At 44.1% G+C, this 21,822-nt stretch overlaps 1 protein-coding gene across 8 annotated transcripts in view; it reads left to right on the top strand.

Annotated features, from left to right (window-relative positions):
• LOC106577067 (protein bicaudal C homolog 1) overlaps window positions 1-18,736 on the top strand; it is an 85,024-nt gene extending 66,288 nt beyond the window's left edge. For 2 of the 8 annotated variants that reach the window (XM_045700900.1, XM_045700901.1), the window contains exons 8-21: window positions 4,221-4,472; window positions 5,255-5,386; window positions 6,548-6,737; window positions 7,515-7,664; window positions 7,806-7,993; window positions 8,115-8,256; window positions 9,207-9,378; window positions 9,654-9,837; window positions 9,961-10,000; window positions 10,107-10,261; window positions 10,500-10,662; window positions 11,783-11,946; window positions 12,736-12,835; window positions 15,668-18,736. In XM_045700900.1, coding sequence (XP_045556856.1) covers window positions 4,221-4,472; window positions 5,255-5,386; window positions 6,548-6,737; window positions 7,515-7,664; window positions 7,806-7,993; window positions 8,115-8,256; window positions 9,207-9,378; window positions 9,654-9,837; window positions 9,961-10,000; window positions 10,107-10,261; window positions 10,500-10,662; window positions 11,783-11,946; window positions 12,736-12,835; window positions 15,668-15,795 — 2,160 coding nt within the window. In that variant the 3' untranslated portion in view covers window positions 15,796-18,736. Of the gene's footprint in view, window positions 1-4,220; window positions 4,473-5,254; window positions 5,387-6,547; window positions 6,738-7,514; window positions 7,665-7,805; window positions 7,994-8,114; window positions 8,257-9,206; window positions 9,379-9,653; window positions 9,850-9,960; window positions 10,001-10,106; window positions 10,280-10,499; window positions 10,663-11,782; window positions 11,947-12,735; window positions 12,851-15,667 lie in introns of all 8 variants that reach the window. The other 6 variants (XM_045700895.1, XM_045700896.1, XM_045700898.1 and 3 more) reach the window with 5 other exon arrangements.
• Window positions 18,737-21,822: the final 3,086 nt, after the last annotated feature.

Below are 21,822 nucleotides of genomic sequence, written 5' to 3' on the forward strand. Positions count from 1 at the left end.
GAAGGCCTTCTAATTCATCCAATGATTGTTTGCGGAGGCAGAGAATCAGACCATTCTGTTGGCTGCCAGGTGGCATTGAAAAACAGTGGTTTACTGTGGTGTAAACTATGGTTGAAATGTTGTTGGTTCACTAGCTCAGAGTGGACACTCTTTTCATTGGTTTTTCTTCCTGCTCTTTTGCCATATTTGGATGTGCAAAATGAATCTCCTTTTTTACTGTGTTTTCCCTTGCCCCACAGGGTAACTTTAGTTGAGAGTGCTGTCCACAGTCACTCACTCACCTTTGCTAGCTCCTTTGAACAGAGTGCCTGGATTTTTAAAAATTGTTTTAATTTTTTATTTCACCTTTATTTAACCAGGTAAGCTAGTTGAGAACAAGTTCTCATTTACAACTGCGACCTGGCCAAGATAAAGCAAAGCAGTGCGACACAAACAACAACACAGAGTTACACATGGAATAAACAAGCATGCAGTCAATAATACAATAGAAAAAAAAGAAAGTCTATATACACTGCTCAAAAAAATAAAGGGAACACTTAAACAACACAATGTAACTCCAAGTCAATCACACTTCTGTGAAATCAAACGGTCCACTTAGGAAGCAACACTGATTGACAATAAATTTCACATGCTGTTGTGCAAATGGAATAGACAACAGGTGGAAATGATAGGCAATTAGCAAGACACCCCCAATAAAGGAGTGGTTCTGCAGGTGGACCACAGACCACTTCTCAGTTCCTATGCTTCCTGGCTGATGTTTTGGTCACTTTTGAATGCTGCCGGTGCTTTCACTCTAGTGGTAGCATGAGACGGAGTCTACAACCCACACAAGTGGCTCAGGTAGTGCAGCTCATCCAGGATGGCACATCAATGCGAGCTGTGGCAAGAAGGTTTGCTGTGTCTGTCAGCGTAGTGTCCAGAACATGGAGGCCCTACCAGGAGACAGGCCAGTACATCAGGAGACGTGGAGGAGGCCGTAGGAGGGCAACAACCCAGCAGCAGGACCGCAACCTCAGCCTTTGTACAAGGATGAGCAGGAGGAGCACTGCCAGAGCCCTGCAAAATGACCTCCAGCAGGCCACAAATGTGCATGTGTCTGCTCAAACGGTCAGAAACAGACTCCATGAGGGTGGTATGAGGGCCCGACATCCACAGGTGAGGGTTGTGCTTACAGCCCAACACCGTGCAGGACGTTTGGCATTTGCCAGAGAACACCAAGATTGGCAAATTCGCCACTGGCGCCCTGAGCTCTTCACAGATGAAAGCAGGTTCACACTGAGCACATGTGACAGACGTGACAGAGTCTGGAGACGCCGTGGAGAACGTTCTGCTGCCTGCAACATCCTCCAGCATGACCGGTTTGGCGGTGGGTCAGTCATGGTTTGGGGTGGCATCTCTTTGGGGGGCCGCACAGCCCTCCATGTGCTCGCCAGAGGTAGCCTGACTGCCATTCGGTACCGAGATGAGATCCTCAGACCCCTTGTGAGACCATATGCTGGTGCGGTTGGCCCTGGGTTCCTCCTAATGCAAGACAATGCTAGACCTCATGTGGCTGGAGTGTGTCAGCAGTTCCTGCAAGAGGAAGGCATTGATGCTATGGACTGGCCCGCCCGTTCCCCAGACCTGAATCCAATTGAGCAAATCTGGGACATCATGTCTCGCTCCATCCACCAACGCCACGTTGCACCACAGACTGTCCAGGAGTTGGCGGATGCTTTAGTCCTGGTCTGGGAGGAGATCCCTCAGGAGACCATCCGCCACCTCATCAGGAGCATGCCCAGGCATTGTAGGGAGGTCATACAGGCACGCGGAGGCCACACACACTACTGAGCCTCATTTTGACTTGTTTTAAGGATATTACATCAAAGTTCGATCAGCCCGTAGTGTGGTTTTCCACTTTAATTTTGAGTGTGACTCCAAATCCAGACCTCCATGGGTTGATAAATTGGATTTCCATTGATTATTTTTGTGTGATTTTGTTGTCAGCACATTCAACTATGTAAAGAAAAAAGTATTTAATAAGATTATTTCATTCATTCAGATCTAGGATGTGTTATTTTAGTGTTCCCTTTATTTTTTTGAGCAGTATACATTGTGTGCAAATGGCGTGAGGAGGTAAGGCAATAAATAGGCCATAGTAGCAAAGTAATTACAATTTAGCAAATTAACACCGGAGTGATAGATGAGCAGATGGGGTGATGTGCAAGTAGAAATACTGGTGAGCAAAAGAGCAGAAAAGTAAATAAAAACAATATGGGGATGAGGTAGGTAGATTGGGTGGGCTATTTACAGATTGGCTATATACAGCTGCAGCGATCGGTTAGCTGATCAGATAGCTGATGTTTAAAGTTAGTGAGGGAAATATAAGTCTCCAGCTTCAGCGATTTTTGCAATTCATTCCAGTCATTGGCAGCAGAGAACTGGAAGGAAAGGCGGCCAAAGGAGGTGTTGGCTTTGGGGATGACCAGTGAGATATACCTGCTGGAGCACGTGTTACGAGTGGGTGTTGTTATCGTGAGCTGAGATAAGGCGGAGCTTTACCTAGCATAGACATATAGATGACCTGGAGCCAGTGGGTCTGGTGACGAATATGTAGCGAAGGCCAGCCGACTAGAGCATACAGGTCGCAGTGGTGGGTGGTATAAGGGGCTTTGGTGACAAAATGGATGGCACTATGATAGACTGCATCCAGTTTGCTGAGTAGAGTATTGGAAGCTATTTTGTAAATGACATCGCCGAAGTCGAGGATCAGTAGGATAGTCAGTTTTACGAGGGTATGTTTGGCGGCGTGAGTGGAGGAGGCTTTGTTGCGAAATACGAAGCCGATTCTAGATTTAATTTTGGATTGGAGATGTTTAATATGAGTCTGGAAGGAGAGTTTACAGTCTAGCCAGACACCTAGGTATTTGTAGTTGTCCACATATTCTAAGTCAGAACTGTCCAGAGTAGTGATGCTAGTCGGGCAGGCGGGTGCAGGCAGCGAATGGTTGAAAAGCATGCATTTGGTTTTACTAGTGTTTAAGAGCAGTTGAAGGCCACGGAAGGAGTGTTGTATGGCATTGAAGGTCCTTTGGAGGTTAGTTAACACAGTGTCCAAAGAAGGGCCAGATGTATACAGAATAGTGTCGTCGGCGTAGAGGTGAATCAGGGAATCACTCGCAGCAAGAGCGACATCGTTGATATATACAGAGAAGAGAGTCGGCCTGAGAATTGAACCCTGTGGTACCCCCATAGAGACTGCCAGAGGTCCGGACAACAGGCCCTCCGATTTGACACATTGAACTCTGTCTGAGAAGTAGTTGGTGAACCAGGCGAGGCAGTAATTTGAGAAACCAAGGCTGTTGAGTCTGCCGATAAGAACATGGTGATTGACAGAGTCGAAAGCCTTGGCCAGGTCGATGAAGACGGCTGCACAGTACTGTCTTTTATCGATGGCGGCTATGATGTCGTTTAGTACCTTGAGCTGGTTGAGGTGCACCCGTGACCAGCTCGAAAACCATTTTGCACAGCGGAGAAGGTATGGTGGGATTCGAAATGGTCAGTGATCTGTTTATTAACTTGGCTTTTGAAGACTTTAGAAAGGCAGGGCAGGATGGATATAGGTCTATAACAGTTTGGGTCTAGAGTGTCACCCCCTTTGAAGAGGGGGATGACCGCGGCAGCTTTCCGATCTTTAGGGATCTCGGACGATACGAAAGAGAGGTTGAACAGACTGGTAATAGGGGTTGCAACAATGGTGGCGGATAATTGTAGAAAGAGAGGGTCCAGATTCTCTAGCCCAGCTGATTTGTACGGGTCCAGGTTTTGCAGCTCTTTCAGAACATCTGCTATCTGGATTTGGGTGAAGGAGCTGGGGAGGCTTGGGCAAGTAGCTGCAGGGGTTACGGATCTGTTGACCGGGGTTGGTGTAGCCAGGAGGAAAGCATGGCCAGCCGTAGAGAAATGCTTATTGAAATTCTCGATTATCGTGGATTTATCGGTGGTGACCTAGCCTCAGTGCAGTGGGCAGCTGGGAGGAGGTGGTCTTATTCTCCATGGACTTTACCGTGTCCAAACACTTTTTGGAGTTAGAGCAACAGGATGCAAATTTCTGTTTTAAAAAGCTAGCCTTTGCTTTTGTCTGCACACTACAAGAAAATACTAATACTAAATATTGCTAGGTTCTGCAGATTGACTGATTGTATTGATATATTTATTGATTGATTTTCATCTCATCCCAGAGAGGCACTGCCATATTGCTGGAGCACCTGGCGGGCAGCCTGGCCAGTGCCATCTCAGTCAGTACCCACCTGGACATCGCCCCCCAGCACCACCTCTTCATGATGGGCCGCAACGGCAGCAACATCAAGCACATCACCCAGAGGACAGGAGCCCAGATCCACTTCCCCGACCCCAACAGCCCTCAGAAGAAATCTACTGTCTACATCCAGGGAATCATCGAGTCTGTCTGCGTGGCGCGCCAGTACCTCATGGTATGTGTCCATGCTTGGTTTGTATAGATTAGGTAATTGCCTTGTTTCTGTTGGAGAATGACCCTGCATATAGGTTTCTGTTGAATTACAGTTTTATTGTGTTCTGACCCTGACCAAGACACTTTCAGCTATGTGGGTGTCTTGATAAAATGTTATTCATTTAATTGTCTTTGGGTAAAAACAATTGCTGAGCAAGATGTCAAAGACATTACATTGAAAGATTTTGGCATCCTGCTTAATGTAACATTAATCATAATATAAGGCAGCTATGCTAGTGTTGATGTCCTTTGTCTGTGGCAGTTTTGCCCAAAGACTCCTGAAGAATGCAGAAGTCCTTTTGTAAACATAACTTTTTCTGTCTGGACGTGGGACACACAAGAAGAGGCCCCTCTGGTCTGCCTTGGGAGAACCGAGTCATTTGACGAGGAGATGAGCCTCCCCCACAGAGAGCCATGTTTAGACCATCGGACTGTAAATTACAGCTCAAGCCCCGGCCTGTCACCACCAGCTTGGCCCAACTGGTTTAATTACACACAATGGGAAGGCCTCTATCGCTCAGCTGAATATAACGTAGGAATGAGGTTGTGGTGGGATCATGCAAAACAGGCTTTTTTGGTCAATTGTTTAGAAATTTCTCAAGTAGTGGTTTTTCAACTGAGCCTTCGCTCTTAATTGAAATGTCTGGTCAGGAAAAACTGTCCCTGTTGTATTCTATGAGTGTTAGTTCTGTAACAAGGGTCTGTTTCATGGAACGTGATGATGATGATGTGTGTGTTCCACAGGGCTGTCTACCGCTGGTGCTGATGTTTGACATTAAAGAGGACATCGAGGTGGAGCCCCAGTGTATCACCGCTCTGATGGAGCAGCTGGATGTCTTCATCAGCATCAAGCCCAAACCGAAGCAGCCCAGCAAGGTACCACACTAAAACATGGACATCTAGTATGTTATACAGTGGCCTTAACACAAATCCAGGAAGCTACTTTACCAGGGTAATGCTTACAGCTAAGATCCAAGGTTTTTCTCCTGGCCCTGACTATAGTGCTGGAAAAAATCGATACAGTTACATAGAGCGATATCATTTTTGGACAATATATTGATATTTGACTCTAAGACTCCGGTATTTTTCATCGTATAGCTTGTTCTCCATCTTTTTAAATAGTGAGCCAACATGTTTTCAGCACTTCTATTTCCCTGACTGATCAAAACTCGTTTTCTCATGCTCTCTCATCTCTCTGCAGCAGACATATGGTGAGCAATATGTTTGGAACATCAAATCACCGTATCAAATCACAATACATATAGAAGCGTGAGAATCACAATACGTATAGAAGCGTGAGAATCACAATACATATCCTATCGGCACCTAAGTATTGTGATAATATCGTATCGTGAGGTCCCTGGCAATTCCCAGCCCTACCTAACTACAAAGCACCTTGCATCATAAGCCAAATCCAAACAATATAGTAGGCACATCAAATTTTCTGGGCCCCAGCCTAACCACCTTCGCCAGGTGCCCTTTCCTCAGTGTGCCCGGCATGATGCCCAAACCCAGACAGGCCAGTGGGAAACGGTGGTGTGGTGCCAGTGTAAACGCAGCCCTACCCAGACCTCTCTTCTTTAACGAGGTGACACTACTAATCCAAACGGCCTTCCAAACACCGCTCTGCTTCTGGCTATTTGGCTACTCCATAAAGAAGGGTGTGGAGACAGAAAAATCGTGACTGGACTCGATTTGGCAGGACCAACTTTGGCAAGTTTAGGACCACAGAAATGATTTGTGTGCATGTTCATTCTTTATTCCTCACTGTTTTCTAAGCACTCTTGATGGTAATGCTGGAACTGGAGAAAGTTGAATATCCTTTCCAAACTCCCTTAAGCTTTCTCACGCGTGAATTGAAATGAACCACTTTATAAAAAATGATGTTTTGACATTTTACTAATCCCTTTTTGATTCCACTGTTCATTAAAGAAAAACGAATTACGTTGCTGAAGTGCATTTCATGCTGACAACAACCTGTCATTTCATTTTCTCTTTTTTCCTCCGTCTCTCTTTCTTCCACTCTCTCTTCCCCAGTCTGTGATCGTAAAGAGTGTGGAGCGGAATGCAGTGAACATGTACGAGGCCCGGAAGTTTCTGCTAGGTCTGGAGAGCAATGGGGTGTCATCAGCCCTGTCCCCCTCAACCAACGGCCCCTCCCCCACTCTCATCTGTCCCGTTGGCCTGGACATCCTGGCCTCAGCTGGCCTGGGGCTGAGCAGTCTGGGTAATGGAGTTCTCTTTACATCAGCCTCTTACACCATTATGAGAATTCTTTAAGAAAATCGATGGTGCCTTTCTACAAATGTACAAGGTCAACCCAAGGCCCTTTTCCACACACGTTTATAGATCAGTGATTGAAAAAGAGGCTTAAGTGTCATATGTAATCCAACTTTATTGTTATCTTGTGAAAGGAAACAAAATTACAATAATAAATAAGAGACAAACCCCTTTACAACAGAATGAATCATGAGTTCTGTGTCATGGGATAAACTGTTGTGTGTAGGAGGTTTATGTCTGGAAACTGACCACATTGACAGTGCGAATGATTGTCCTGCTCAAGCCATCTCTTCCTGGGGTGTACAGTATGAACCCAAAGGCCCATGGGTAAGATATGGGCCTCCACAGCTCAGCCTGTACTTAATTACTATATCCCTCTCCATCAGATTACAGCTCAGCCTGCCAGAGAAATCCAAGCCTTATTTCTGGAGTCAAATGAGCCGTTTGTCAAACCCACAAACCTGTTTCAGCCTGCTTTGATATGTTTGGGTTGAAAGTAGCATAGTTTAGCATTAAGTTATTGACTGTGTTGAGTTATATTTGTCAAAGGCCCAGTTCTCTCAAATGTCTCTCTCTTATTTCAATCCTGACCACTGATATGAAAGGATTTGATGAGTGATGGTGGTAGTGTGCAATAATATCTATTACTGGTGTGGGAAGAAATGATTTGTAGAGTGATACTGTGATGAGACACAGTCTTATACTGTGTTTTTCTCTCCTCCAGGCCTCCTGGGGCCGTCAGCGCCCCATTCCCTCAGTAGCTCCCCGGCTCCAAACTCTGTCCTCAACAGTCTGAACTCTTCCATGAGCCCCTTGCAGAACCCCCCGTCTCCCTCCCCCTCACTGTGGCCCAGCTCTCTCACCAGCACCCAAGGTGAGTTACAGTTGGCTGGTGCACAATCGCTCACGGTCTCTCACCTTCAGGTCTCTCACCTTGATCACAAATAGCTAGAAGGGATTGATATGATGAAAGTGTTATGATAACACCGAAGGATTTCCTCCCTCATGTGTCCAGGCTTCTCGTCTCAGTTGATGATGCACCCTGTAGCCCAGGCCACTCTGAGCAGTATCCTGCTCTCTGGGGTCAAGGGGTACACCCAGAACACCCCCTCCCCTCCCCCCGGCCTCGTCCCCATCGACAAGCAGACCAACGGAGTCCCTGACTGCTCCAAAGGCCCCTGTACCCTGAATGGACATGTCAAGGTGGCGGATTTTTATAGACACATATTCACTAACTGTTACATTGAATGTATGTATATATGTATAGGGCTACATAATGTGTGTGTGTGTGTGCGCGTGTGTGTGTGTGTGTGTGTGTGTGCAGCACCCTGGCTCAGTCTATGGAAGGATGTCCAGTGCATCTCTGGCAGACACGGTTCTGAACCCCAACCAGTGTGACTCAGTTCAGGAGGCCATCGTACACAACCAGTCAGAACCCCGCTCCAGCAAGTCCAACCAAGACGAAGGTAACACATACACACCGCACCTACAGACAACAAGGAAATGTGTAACTCTTGTAGCTATACTTTAAAAAGTTTTATAATACTCAAAAGAAAGCCTTGGTATTTGGCCTTATTACCTGTAAGTGAATTTTTACCACAATATATTTGTCTTGTTCTTATACTTAGATCAATATGCGGTCCAGTCCCTATTCTCAAACCACTTTTCTAAGGGTGCAGCAGGGTGACATTGATGGCTGGTATTCCAGTGGTTGAGGTCCCTAATTTCCTAATTAAACCACACTCTAACATGTGTGGTTTGAGTGTAGCCTGACTCTCACGCTCCTCACATTCCCGTGTTGTTGGAACTGGAGCTCCTTGGGCTCCCCAGCCTCCACCTCCAGCCTGGCTGGTCACAGTAGTAACTGTTTCCTCTCCCTGACCTCCTCCTGTGTTCTCCATCCTGTTCCAACTGGCTCTGCTCCCCATAACCATCAAGCCCAGAGAGAAACAACCAAATAAAAGCATATCGAGGAGGCCTACACTCTCACACACACAGATCCTATTCTGCAGGCCGGGTTACTGCCTGGAAGAGTGGGAAAAGAAGAGAAAAGCTCCTTCATTAGACTGCTTCTGTTTTTTATTAACACCGGGGCCAACTGTTCGTTTTAGCAGCTACATTTAGTCACGCTCAAGCCATCATGCAGAGTGACTTACAGGCGCAAACAATGTACTGTAATGTATACATGACAGACGATGGAAAGCTGAGCAACAAGGCACTCGAAAGACAAGGTTGCTTTGGAAGAACAAAAACTTGGTTGTCAAGCACAGGGATTCTACAAGAATGTAAAGAGTATAATAGCACATACAGTCAGATATATAGCCTATTGACTAACTTCATTCACTCACGAAGAAAGGAATATAATATCCCACATTACTGTTTCCTCGCAAATGCTCTTTTACTTTCTCTCCACCAGGCTCTGACACCTTTGTGGAAGTGGGCATGCCCAGAAGCCCATCTCACTCAGCCAATGGGAACGAGCTAAAACAGATGCTGGCTTCCTGTAAGACGTCAGGGAAACGGCATGCGGTGGAGCTCCTCCAGGGGACCAAGAACTCCCATCTCCAGTATGTCTGTCCAGAGCTACAGTAAGACTATAGATGTCCTCACTCTTTCATTCCTATGCCTAAAGGGTATGACAATATGACTAGAACTCATTCTAGTTCACTGGGTATGACTCCCATACATTCATAGAATAGAAAATTCAAGAACTTTGTGACAACTGCTGATATAAAAAGGGCTTTATAAAATATATTTGATTTGTTGGTACGAAAAGAATAGTAAATAGACTGTCTTGTCTGTGCTGAAGGCTTCTCTGTTGTGACGGGGTTTGTACCTTGTTGTCTTTCTAATATGATCGTAGCTCTCTGTTGTCCCTCCCCCACAGCTCAGACTGCCTCCTGTCAGACCCAGAGTCGAGTGCTTCAGACGGCCCTGTGACGGATAAGAGGGCGCCGGGCAGTGAGCGGGCAGCAGAGAGGGCAGCACAGCAGAACGAAAGGGACAGGATCCGCTTGGCTCCACATTCCTCCTTTGCCAACATGCAGGTACAACTAGAGGTATTCCAACTCCACTTCTCTCTCTCACATACACGCGCTCAAACATCAGCAGATGGCTCAAGTGAATTTGACAGGTAGAAAAACTGACACTGACCTTCCTCTCCGTTTCAGGCGCTTGAATATGAACAGAAAAAGCTGTTAGCAACCAAAGGTAAGTGTCAATCTTTCGGGCAGTTCCTGTCCAGTCTCAAGGGATACTGTGTTAATGTTTTTCAGACCTTTCTGGTAACAGAGGTTTTATCTGTGTCTGTGTCCAGCCATGTTGAAGAAGCCTGTTGTGACTGAGGTACGGACCCCAACTAACACGTGGAGCGGTCTGGGTTTTTCCAAGTCCATGCCAGCAGAGACCATCAAGGAGCTGCGCAGGGCCAACCACGTTTCTTACAAACCCACAATGAGTACCACCTACGAGGTAAACTCTGACTATGAGGTAAACACAAATGGACCACTTAACTGTTGAAGAGAATGTGTTTTTACTAACATACCTGATAGGAAAGCTTATGTGAAGACTAATATGAATAATGAATACAAATAAAAAAAGATAAATATGTAAAGCAAAAAAGTTAACTGAATTGAACCATTACTGAGAGCTTTTAACTGCAGCCCATGTATCTATCAGTAGGATCTGATATCCCCCTTCTTTCCTCCAGGGCTCCCCCCTGTCCCTGTCCCGCTCCGGCAGCAGAGAGGGCGTGGGCAACGGCAGTGACTCTGACAACTGGAGGGACAGGAACGGGGTTGGGAACGGTCTTGCCAACCACGCCGAATTCCCAGCGTCTGTTAGCAGTCCCAAGAGGAAGCAGAACAAATCTGGTGAGCTACCCAGCAGATATTTGTCTGAACTTTTTTTTTTTTTGTTATGAAATCAAAAGGAGAAGAAAGAGAAAGGGAAGAAAATCAACACACCCACTCAGTCAACTCTCTCAAAAGTGTTAATGAGAAAGTTATGATGATGACGATAGAAAGAAATAGAACAAAGTGTAACCTTGAACAGCAGATGCTGTTCATTAAAATGTGTATAAGTGTGTGGGAGTGGATGTGTTTAAGTGTTTCTTCCTCCTACACACCTGCACTCAGCAAAGTTCAAGAGACCAGATACGTCTGTTCATTTCCAACTCATGTTCTTACCCTTGTATCAAATGATTTGTTATCATCAAAGCCAATCACTACCAGTAATGCTGTAGAGAACCACACATTTATTCTACAGTATCTTGGCTTGTATTGCACACATTAAAGACAATCAAATGGCATACTTTTGCTTTAATAGATGCAAATGTCTAAGTCACAACAACGTTTCAGCAGCAAGATGCATAAGGGTTTATTTTATGTTGAATTAATCTTTTTTTTTTTACAATGATAACTGTCTATGAAAATCTTCTTTAATATTGACTGTCTGGGGCTCCCGAGTGGTGCAGTGGTCTAAGGCACTGCATCGCAGTGTTAGCTGTGCCACTAGAGAACCTGGTTCGAGTCCAGGCTCTGTCGCAGCCGGCCGCGACCGGGAGACCCATTGGCCCGGCGTCATCCAGGTTAGGGGAGGGTTTGGCTGGCAGGTATGTCCTGGTCCCATCGCGCTCTAATGACTCCTGTGGCGGGTCGGGTGCAGTGCACGCTGACACGGTCGCCAGGTGTACGGTGTTTCCTCCGACACATTGGTGTTAACCGTGATGTGTTTCCGCTTAACGCGAAACACATCCGGGTTAAGTGGGCATTGTGTCAAGAAACAGTGCGGCTTGGTTGGGTTGTGTTTCGGAGGACGCATGGCTCTCAACCTCTCGACCTCTCGCCTCTCCCAAGTCTGTTCGGGAGTTGCAGCGATGAGACAAGACTGTAACTACCAATTGGATACCACGAAATTGGGGAGAAAAAGGGGTAAAAATAAAAACTTGTCATTGACTTGTCTCATCTTCCTGTGACTGCTTTTGATTGACAGCTGCGGAGCACTATCTGAGCAGCAGTAACTACATGGACTGTATCTCTTCGGTCAGCGGGAGCAATGGCTGCAGTCTCCAGTCCTCTCTCAAAGGGTCGGACCTGCCGGAGCTGTTCAGCAAGCTGGGCCTGGGGAAATACACTGATGTGTTCCAACAACAGGAGGTACTGGCCTATAGCCGCCGTAGCAAAAAATTATACAAAATAAAATGCCTTTCGTGAACTAACATTCGCACTTAATCTTTTTTTTTTTTTTTTTTTTACTAGCTGTGACTTTGCTGATAGCTATTGAGGAAACATGTACTTACTATGACTGTGATGTTGTTGACCCACCTAGCTATTTTAAGATTAACGCACTAACTGTGAGTCGCTGTGGATAAGAGCGTCTGCTAAATGACTAAAATGTGAATGTAAAATGCAGCATGGGTTAACCACATTAACATAGGCGCAGGAGCCTTCATCCATCCCTGCTTGGCTGACTACAGTATAATAGACTGTTGGCTAGAATTTATGGATGGATGGGTCAGTCCTTTTTATGGTGGTATTCAACATTTTAGCTGCCTATTGCAGCTAGGCTAAGCTTTTTAGCAACATATTATGCAGTGGACTTCATGGGCTAGTGACTAGACGTATTTATATCCAACTAATAGCTTTATTGATATTAGAGCACATGGCACATATTGGCTAAGGGATGGGTATTAGGTATTTTATGTTGCAATGGGGGATTTTATTGTAAAAAAAATCAATAGATTTAGTGTATAGCAGGGATCATCAACTAGATTTCTTCTGGAGTGGATGATTTTCTGGTGTTTTTAGTATTCTTTTTTTGCTCAGAAAACTTGGGTGGGCCAAATAAAATCCAAAATGTTTGTAATAGCGCCAGTTGGGGAACCCTGGTGTATAGTGTGAAGTGGCATAATGAAGATATTGACTGTGAACATGCACTCTTTTCAGATCGATCTCCAGACCTTCCTCACTCTGACAGACCAGGACCTGAAAGAGCTGGGCATCACCACATTTGGAGCACGCAGGAAAATGCTGCTTGCCATCTCAGGTGTGAATGACTATGGTAATGTACAAACGGTGTGTGTGTGTGTGTGTGTGTGTGTGTGTGAACCCAGTTCCAATGACGTGTGAGATCAGGCTGGTCCTGCTGGGCTGTATGCGGTGATAATAGCTCCTGTCAGAAGTCTGTCAGAAGTGTCGAGGGGGGGGTGTCGGGCCGTGCCAGAACCTCTCCTGATGGCGGCGGTGTGAAATTGACTTCTATTTTCATTAGGCCTCTATTGTTTGGCCCTGCCACTTGTCTGACAGCCAGCGAGCTGATGGACCGTGGTATAACTATAGCCAGGCCCCATAGCTGAACATTCATTGCAATCAATCTCTACTGCCATCCATTGGTTTCAGTAGTCAGTGGTGCAAGTGGTGTTTCTCTTTTTGGCTGACAGAGAGGAGCTCTGATCCTCTCATACTGTTCCAAGGCAACGAATGCCCCACATGTTTGTTGTGACATGAACTAATCCTTGTTTATAAATGCAGAACTACAGGAGTAATAACTTTCCTCCACCGGGAGTGAACATGATTCAGTGAAGTGGCATTTTGATTGAATATATATGTATTCCTATAGAATAGGACTTAGAACATGTTTTGTCCTTCATCGCAGGTATGATCATTTCATGGTTTTGTGGTATTGTATTAGAGAGAAGGGGTCATATCTCTGTCGAGGTTTGCTGCTCATTTTTGGAGTGTGTCTTACTGATGCAGTAGGGGGTCATGTTGAGGTTGGTAGAGGGAGGTAGTCTGTCTTACTGATGCAGTAGGGGGTCATGTTGAGGTTGGTAGAGGGAGGTAGTCTGTCTTACTGATGCAGTAGGGGGTCACGTTGAGGTTCGTGAAGGGAGGTAGTCTGTCTTACTGATGCAGTAGGGGGTCATGTTGAGGTTGGATGAGGGAGGTAGTCTGTCTTACTGATGCAGTAGGGGGTCATGTTGAGGTTGGTAGAGGGAGGTAGTCTGTCTTACTGATGCAGTAGGGGGTCATGTTGAGGTTGGTAGAGGGAGGTAGTCTGTCTTACTGATGCAGTAGGGGGTCATGTTGAGGTTGGTAGAGGGAGGTAGTCTGTCTTACTGATGCAGTAGGGGGTCATGTTGAGGTTGGTAGAGGGAGGTAGTCTGTCTTACTGATGCAGTAGGGGGTCACGTTGAGGTTGGATGAGGGAGGTAGTCTGTCTTACTGATGCAGTAGGGGGTCATGTTGAGGTTGGTAGAGGGAGGTAGTCTGTCTTACTGATGCAGTAGGGGGTCATGTTGAGGTTGGTAGAGGGAGGTAGTCTGTCTTACTGATGCAGTAGGGGGTCACGTTGAGGTTGGTAGAGGGAGGTAGTCTGTCTTACTGATGCAGTAGGGGGTCATGTTGAGGTTGGTAGAGGGAGGTAGTCTGTCTTACTGATGCAGTAGGGGGTCATGTTGAGGTTGGTAGAGGGAGGTAGTCTGTCTTACTGATGCAGTAGGGGGTCACGTTGAGGTAGGTAGAGGGAGGTAGTCTGTCTTACTGATGCAGTTGTGGCTGCTTTGCGTGATGTATTGTTGTCTCTACCTTCTTGCCCTTTGTGCTGTTGTCTGTGCCCAATAAAGTTTGTACCATGTTTTGTGCTGCTACCATGTTGTGTTGCTACCATGTTGTTGTCATGTTGTATTGTTACCATGCTGTGTTGGCATGTGTTGCTGCCTTGCTATGTTGTTGTCTTTAGGTCTCTCTTTATGTAGTGTTGTGTTGTCTCTCTTGTCGTGATGTGTGTTTTGTCCTGTATTTATTTTTTATTTTTAATCCCAGCCCCCGTCCCCGCAGGAGGCCTTTTGCCTTTTGGTAGGCCGTCATTGTAAATAAGAATTTGCTCTTAACTGATTTGCCTAGTTAAATAAAGGTTAAATAAATAAAAAAAATGTAAAAGTAGGTGGTCACAGGGTTGGGCGGTGTCTGTGTGGAGTCTGAAGTCGCTAGGGCAACAGGCCTGCCTGCTCTGCTTGGAGAAGAGGGGCGGAGGAGCAGACAGCAGGCAGAAAGCTAACACAATATGATGCCCCGTCACCTTATTAATTCAGCCACTTACCTAGATGGCAAGTTAAACTTAGGGGTCATGTAAATGCAGAATTCTCAGTTTTTCAAGCAGGAAAAAAAGATTAACGCGTAAGAAATCTCTTGCTGCGTTTTGTAAACGCAGCTCTAAAATGCTTCTTATTGTGATTTCTGCTCGGCATCAGACTCATTTTGTGCTTCAGTTGCACTTCGAAACTCTGAGAATTCACCAACGGGCAGCAGACAGCGCTCTGACTGATGTGTAGCTACTTTTCTCCAGTACTTTTCTCTGTGTAGCCAGACTACTTTTCTCCAGTACTTTTCTCTGTGTAGCCAGACTACTTTTCTCAAGTACTTTTCTCTGTGTAGCCAGACTACTTTTCTCCAGTACTTTTCTCTGTGTAGCCAGACTACTTTTCTCCAGTACTTTTCTCTGTGTAGCCAAACAATTTTTCTCAGGTAAAATGCAATATTAACTTTAAAGCAAGACATTAGGAAATGTAGCTGGCTACATTCTTTCTATGATAGGCCTAAACATTAGAAATATGATGGACATGTATCGTTTTTGCAAATACCCCGGTCACGAAGAGAAGTCTTGTTGATGTTCAAAGAGAGGTCTTATTGACATTTTCCTGTCATTGTTGATTTAGTCTTGACTGCATCGAAACACTAATAATCTGTACTTTCCCTCCAATTTTGTTTACAGTTTGAATTGACTTGTCAGACTCTTGATTAAAAAAACATAGTATGTTATTGAACATATCTGTAACAATTGCAATTATACAGTATAATGTTATTTTGTCTTTTCTAGAACTGAACAAGAACCGAAGGAAGCTGTTTGAGCCTCCTATCAGGTCCTCCTTCCTGGAAGGGGGAGCCAGCGGGCGTCTGTCTCGTCAGTTCCACGCTGACATGGCCAGTGTCAGCGGCCGGTGGTAGAGCTCCACTCCCCCAGGACCTAACTCGACAGAGACCCAGCCTTCAGTGCCTCTCTCTGGGCTTCTGTCGCCCAGTCTCCAGCCTCTCTGGGTCTCAGTGGTCCACCCTCCATCTTATGCTTAACAATGACTGTTAAACTCTATTTTTTTGGTTGGGGGGGGGGCATAACAAAAAGCCATAGTTTAACCAGAAGTGCCAAAAAAGACATTGCAGTGGTATAGAAAGTCCAGTGTTCACTCCACATAGTGCTAAAATGTTTTTGTGGAGTATCTACACATGAAGGGTATTTGACAAGTTATGAAGGACAGGTACTGTCTAATAGTTGTAATTTTTTGTTGAAGGGAACAGGCCAAATGATTAGTACGAAATAATTACATTGATACCGTCTGCATTCGTAGTATGCTGTTGTATCAATGACATGCACTTTAACAATACTAGAATTTTGCCTGTGAAAGCCTGATTCCTCTTATTGGAATACCTATGCATTTTGTATTAACTCAAAGCACAGATGTATTTGTACCAAGCCAAATGTAAGCACTTAGTGAGATGGGGTAATGAAGTTAATTAAGTTCAAAGGTCAAAGTGCCCAAGTGACATCATCAACTTAATACAGAACCTAGAGAAATGACCTTTGACCCCTCACTGTTTTGATTGATTGACATTCCACAAAGGTCAGTGTTGTATCCACCAGCAGTTGGGCAGCAGTCTGTCAAGGTCATATGTATTTAGACAAATATGATTTTGTATTTGCATTATGATTATTTTTTTTAATCATCATTTTTGGGGGGAGGTTTTAATGATAATCAGTGTACATGTATTTTTTTTATGTTTTCATTATTTTATACATTCATGAATGAGTTCCTATGGTTTGTAATTTGTTTATTATTAGTCTCTTTGATCATTTCTTTTGCCCCATAATCTGTGGAGCGGTCAGGCTGTGCCATGAGACGGCAGCAGAGAGAGAGAGCGCAATCTGTCAGAAGTGACTCTGTTTGTTGGCCTCCTATGGTTTTCTTAGTCCTTGTCATTATGTCTCCTGTTAACCTTTCTGTGGTCTCTACTCTATGTTGAATCCCACTGTGTTCCTCTATCGATTCAGGAGACTAGTCACTATTCCCAGACTGTGTGCTTTTATCTTTCCATTCACTTTGGCTGCCTTTAGAGCTGCGGACAGAGCAAGAACCTACTACAATGTAGAATGCCTCCACACTACTACAGTATAGAATGCCTTTACTTCTCTCTCTACAGTAAGTTGCTCAGCAGGGAATCGTTTCTGTTAGAATATTGGCATTTCTCTGAACAGGACTGACACTACTGCTCACCTAGGGGGTACACCACACCGTCGGTGGAAACTCAACCTTGTTTCATCTGACAGCCCCTAGCCTAGACACGTTTCTCGACATTTACCAAGATTTGTCCTCATGGAAGAGTCTAAAGTCTTCATAACATTTATTCTAGATTAAATGAACTATAGTGGAAATATACAATTTTCAGTATCAGTTGTGAAATCAGATATCCGGGAGTCTTGTAAAGCTATATTTGATGAAGTAACAGGATTATGTGCGCAGTGGTGCTGCTTATCAAAGGATGGGCTCACTCTGAGCTCTGTGTTATGTTCGGGTTCATATAATGGCACAGTATACTCATACCCTTTTGTTAATGTTGGCTGACTCTGGAATGTGTATTTGCTATAACTGCTTCAGATTGAACCCCCAGATTAAGCCTGGAAGTTGAGTCTTTTTGCATTCAATCATATACATAGTGTTCGTGTGAAGTACTCACCATCTTCATGTGCAGAATGTTTGTTGGTAGATGGTACAGCATTTGACTGACAATGCAGTGGCCTCTCAATCTTCAAACTAGATTCTAGGTTCAGAATGTTGAAGTAGATGGAGAGAACATTTCAAAGCAACTTGCATAACAAAATTGTTCTTAAATGTTGTGTGTTTCTGCACAGCAGCAACATCACTCTTAGCATCAACCGTTCTGTAATCACGCACAGAGAGAAGTCATTTATTTTTCTTGTTGCATGCTTCCTCTCTTGACCATCTGTTGTATCATGTGTTTACACTATACCACTTTCCTAACTGATTTGAGCCATTCTCAATGTCGTTGTTGTATTAATATAACATATTCTGACATGGTTGTCATTTCCGACCAGTAGTACAGTGGTTCATTTTCTTAGACATTTTAAAAAGAGACAGGATATAAAAAGGGATTTGTTACTCCACAAAGAAATATGGGGTATGTTTAACCCTTTATAATGGTACTATATTGAAGCTGTTCAGCATTGATTTATGTCAGTGCAGTTATGTCGACCCATGTACCTACAGTGCAGACGACAGTGTTTGTTTTCGCTTCTGTAAAGCCTCTGGTCATTTGTCTGTTTGGAGGGCAATAGAGATTGTTGTCTGTCAAGTGAATGTTAGAGTGAGAATTATTGATGCCTTTTATCTAGTTTAATGAAGGGAGTCATTTGCAATCAGTTTACCACCAACCTCCTTTCCCCACACCCTTTACAGAACCGTTATGCAATTGTCTTCCATTTTTGTGTTTAGTCCTTGTTATTCCTAAAGGGATACATTTGAAGGGGTCTACTTTGTACTGAGATAGATCAAATGGTACAACATGTATAATGAATGTAAACCACTAAGGAATTTATGTATGTATTGCTTTGCGTTTCTATCCTGTGCAGCCATGCTTGTTTTTTAGCAGTATAACACCAGTTTCCTGTGAGAAAAGGTACAGTTCCAAAAATATTCCACGAAGAATTTAAGGAGTGATATTGCCTTTTGCCATAGTTATTTTCCTTTTGTTGATAGGATTGTTGAGCAGGACATTGTTTTAGCTCTGTTGTTAAATCTGTAAATATAGTACAGATAAAAAGTGTTTGAGGAGTTATCAAATGTTATTACAAAGGAAATAAATGTATGCAGTAAAATGTTTCCTTTTGTTTTTGTTCATAGCACATACATTTTGACTGTTAAAGTGAAGAATGATATTCAATGTGTGAAGAGAGTGAATTTGATACAATACTACGGTAACCATAGCTGAGGAAAGCCTGTGTGAGGCCCACACTCTCATAATCTGGAATATAATCCAACTCTTGGTATGTCCGATTTGGTGCCAAAGCTGACATGTCCACTAATCCCGAGGCAGGATCTATCTAATCCCAGAGAATGAATCGACAGAGCACTAGGAAACACTAACCCATACCAACCATCCTGCCTGAATCACCCCCGTACTAAATAAGGAATGTATTGTCTCACCAATGTAACGTTCCGCCCCCTTCTCTCTCTTTCCCTCTTCCCTCAGATTCACTGTAGAGAGGAGGGAGGAGGAGTAGCAGCAGCTGGCAAATGTAATCCATTCCCATGTAATTAAGTGGCCCTAGGGTCAATGGTGGGTGCACTGTTCTACTCTCTACTGAATGCATCACCCTTCCAGTCAGGTCACAGCTACATTCTCAGCTGTATTGTGTTTTGGCTGTATACCTACCCTTTACCACTTTGACAATCTATTGTATCGCTCTTTCTGTCTTGCTCCAAATGATGTGTGATGAGCTCTCTGGAGCAAAATGGCTGCCATGGCATTGCCCAGGTGGGTGCTACACATTAGTGGTGGATGCAGGGAGTTTCTGCTGCATGTAATGTAAAGCCCTTTGGGCACCTGGTGGGAAAAAAACACTATGTAAATCCCATCTGTTATTGACTGAATATTTAGATGTGTTTATCTCCTCCAGGGGGCACTACAGTAACAAAACTCCTCCACTAGGCCTACCGGTGTATTGAGCTAAATTACAGAAAAACATTTATTTGAATCATTCAGCTTTACTTAGTGGCTATTATTAGAACATGCTCCTTGAATTTGTTAGGCTTTTACAGAAAATTGCTTCTAAGAGGAAATAGTGGCTCAACCTTTTATTGGTGTGAGCATTTCAAATTCTTGGATGTAGACATATTTATGGTACATCTCATTTAGCTTACAGTCTATTGAATTATTTCATTTTAATTTGAGGCTGTAAAACAGTCTGAGGCATATTCATTGCCCTCCTCTTTCCCCATAGCAGATGTATGCGCTCTGATGTAGAAATCTTTCATCCAATGCAATGCAAATGGACCCTCTCCATTCACAGCAGAAACAGCTGGCCTCATTGAAATGTTTTCTGAACAAGCATAGCGTGTAGACTGATTCCCCTCGTTATCTCATAAAGCATCATTATCTGAATAGGAGCCCTGCTGGGGAGAGAAAGCTGAACAATATATCCCAGCCTTTCATGTAAATCTATATGTAAAGTTAATGTCCAATGGTTGTTCTGTGAGGATGTGTTGTGAGGAAGAAATTTCTCCTGGAATTGTTACTCTTTTGAAATAAGTTATTTCATTAACATTAGAAACCAGTTTTCTCTGTCCTGTAAACAGTGCTGCCATTTAGACATCAATGAAGATGGTGTGATGGCATCTAAAAATAAGAGTAAAAAAAGATGCCATCCAAAAATACTTTCTCCCTCGCAAAATGTCACTGAGGATGGTTACAGACCGAAGGCTTTCCAGACAGTGTTGTCACCTCACCTCTTGTCACCTGAGTAGCTTCACTGTCAGAATATCTGACTATTGTAGAAATGCTCTGCATGTTCTACGCAACGTCTATGAGGATACATTGTTTGAAATTGAAATGGTATTGACTTACACCCTGGTCTCGACAGTATATTGCGTTTGAGAGCTACATTTTTTTGGAACAGTAATATGTTCTTTTGGGCAGCTGCCACATGAATGAAATGTAATATCTAATCCTAACTCTGGTCAGTATTACATAATGGAGCAGTCGGACTACGGGAGTTATTACATTGTTGTACTAAAAGTCTCTCGCACTCGCTTCAGGTAATTGCCTTGCTGCAGGCAGAACAATAACATTTTCTTTGTGTGAAAATGTCCATTTGAAATGCTGTTCCAAAGAGAGAAGCTGCTTCTGCTAGTCCTACAGTAGCATCACAGAAGAAATCATAGATTGTAATTAAAAGACCTTTAAGTCTCTAACTATGCGTTCAATGAACCCCCAGGCTCTTACTATTTAAAGAACAGCAGCATACCCACACCAGACCACTACTCTGACAGACAGAAAGGAGATTGGTGTTTGGGTGGTGTTCATTTCAAGTACAATATAATCTGTATACTAGGCTATGCAGTGCATTTAGATACTATAGTTACAGTACTCCTTTTCCTTTGATGTAATTCCCAGAATTCTTAGAGCAGATAATCAGACTTGGCCATGAGATTGTTTAGTCAGAAGATCACAAACACACTTGGCTTCACAGAGCTCTGAACACTGTTAAATCACTGTATGTTGTGCAACAGTGCTCTTTAATTCTGTCCTCATCAGCTCTGGCTCACAAAGTCGTCCTGTCAGTGTCTATGCCAGTGTTTCCCTGGACAAGCACACCTGATTTAACTTGGCAACTAATCATCAAGCCCTCAATGAGTTGACTCAGGTGAGTTTGTCCAGGGCTACAACACAAATGTGTTCTGTTGGGGGGTACTGGTGGACTGAAGTTGGGTAACATTGGTCTAAGACAAGGTCACGTACATTTAATTTAAACCAAGACCTAATTCATAGTCATGTTTGAAATGCTGTCATTTCAATTTACTCCCACATTCAATCCTAGGTAGTGAATGACTCATACCCTCATTGTGATAAAAGCATTTATTCGCAGGGAATCTTCCTTGCATCTGTCTTTCTCTGCTTATTTATAGCTGCTTATTACTAGATGTCCACTCATAACTTGGATGGAATGACCACTGTCAACTCACTTTGTGCATGGCCATTAATCCAACAGCACAGACCGAGCTCACTGCAAATCGATGACAAGCTCCATTTCACTCACCAAGACACCCGCACACATTACCACCCTTTGGACGGACTGTGTTGGTAAACCGTTAGGCCCTGTCACAACACAGCGTCCTATGACGACTGTGACCCCATTGCATGTCCGGTGTTCACCCCCAGGGGAGGTAGTTAAGTGTTACACCC

Source organism: Salmo salar, chromosome ssa18, assembly GCF_905237065.1.
Source record: "Salmo salar chromosome ssa18, Ssal_v3.1, whole genome shotgun sequence".
Taxonomy (NCBI): domain Eukaryota; kingdom Metazoa; phylum Chordata; class Actinopteri; order Salmoniformes; family Salmonidae; genus Salmo; species Salmo salar.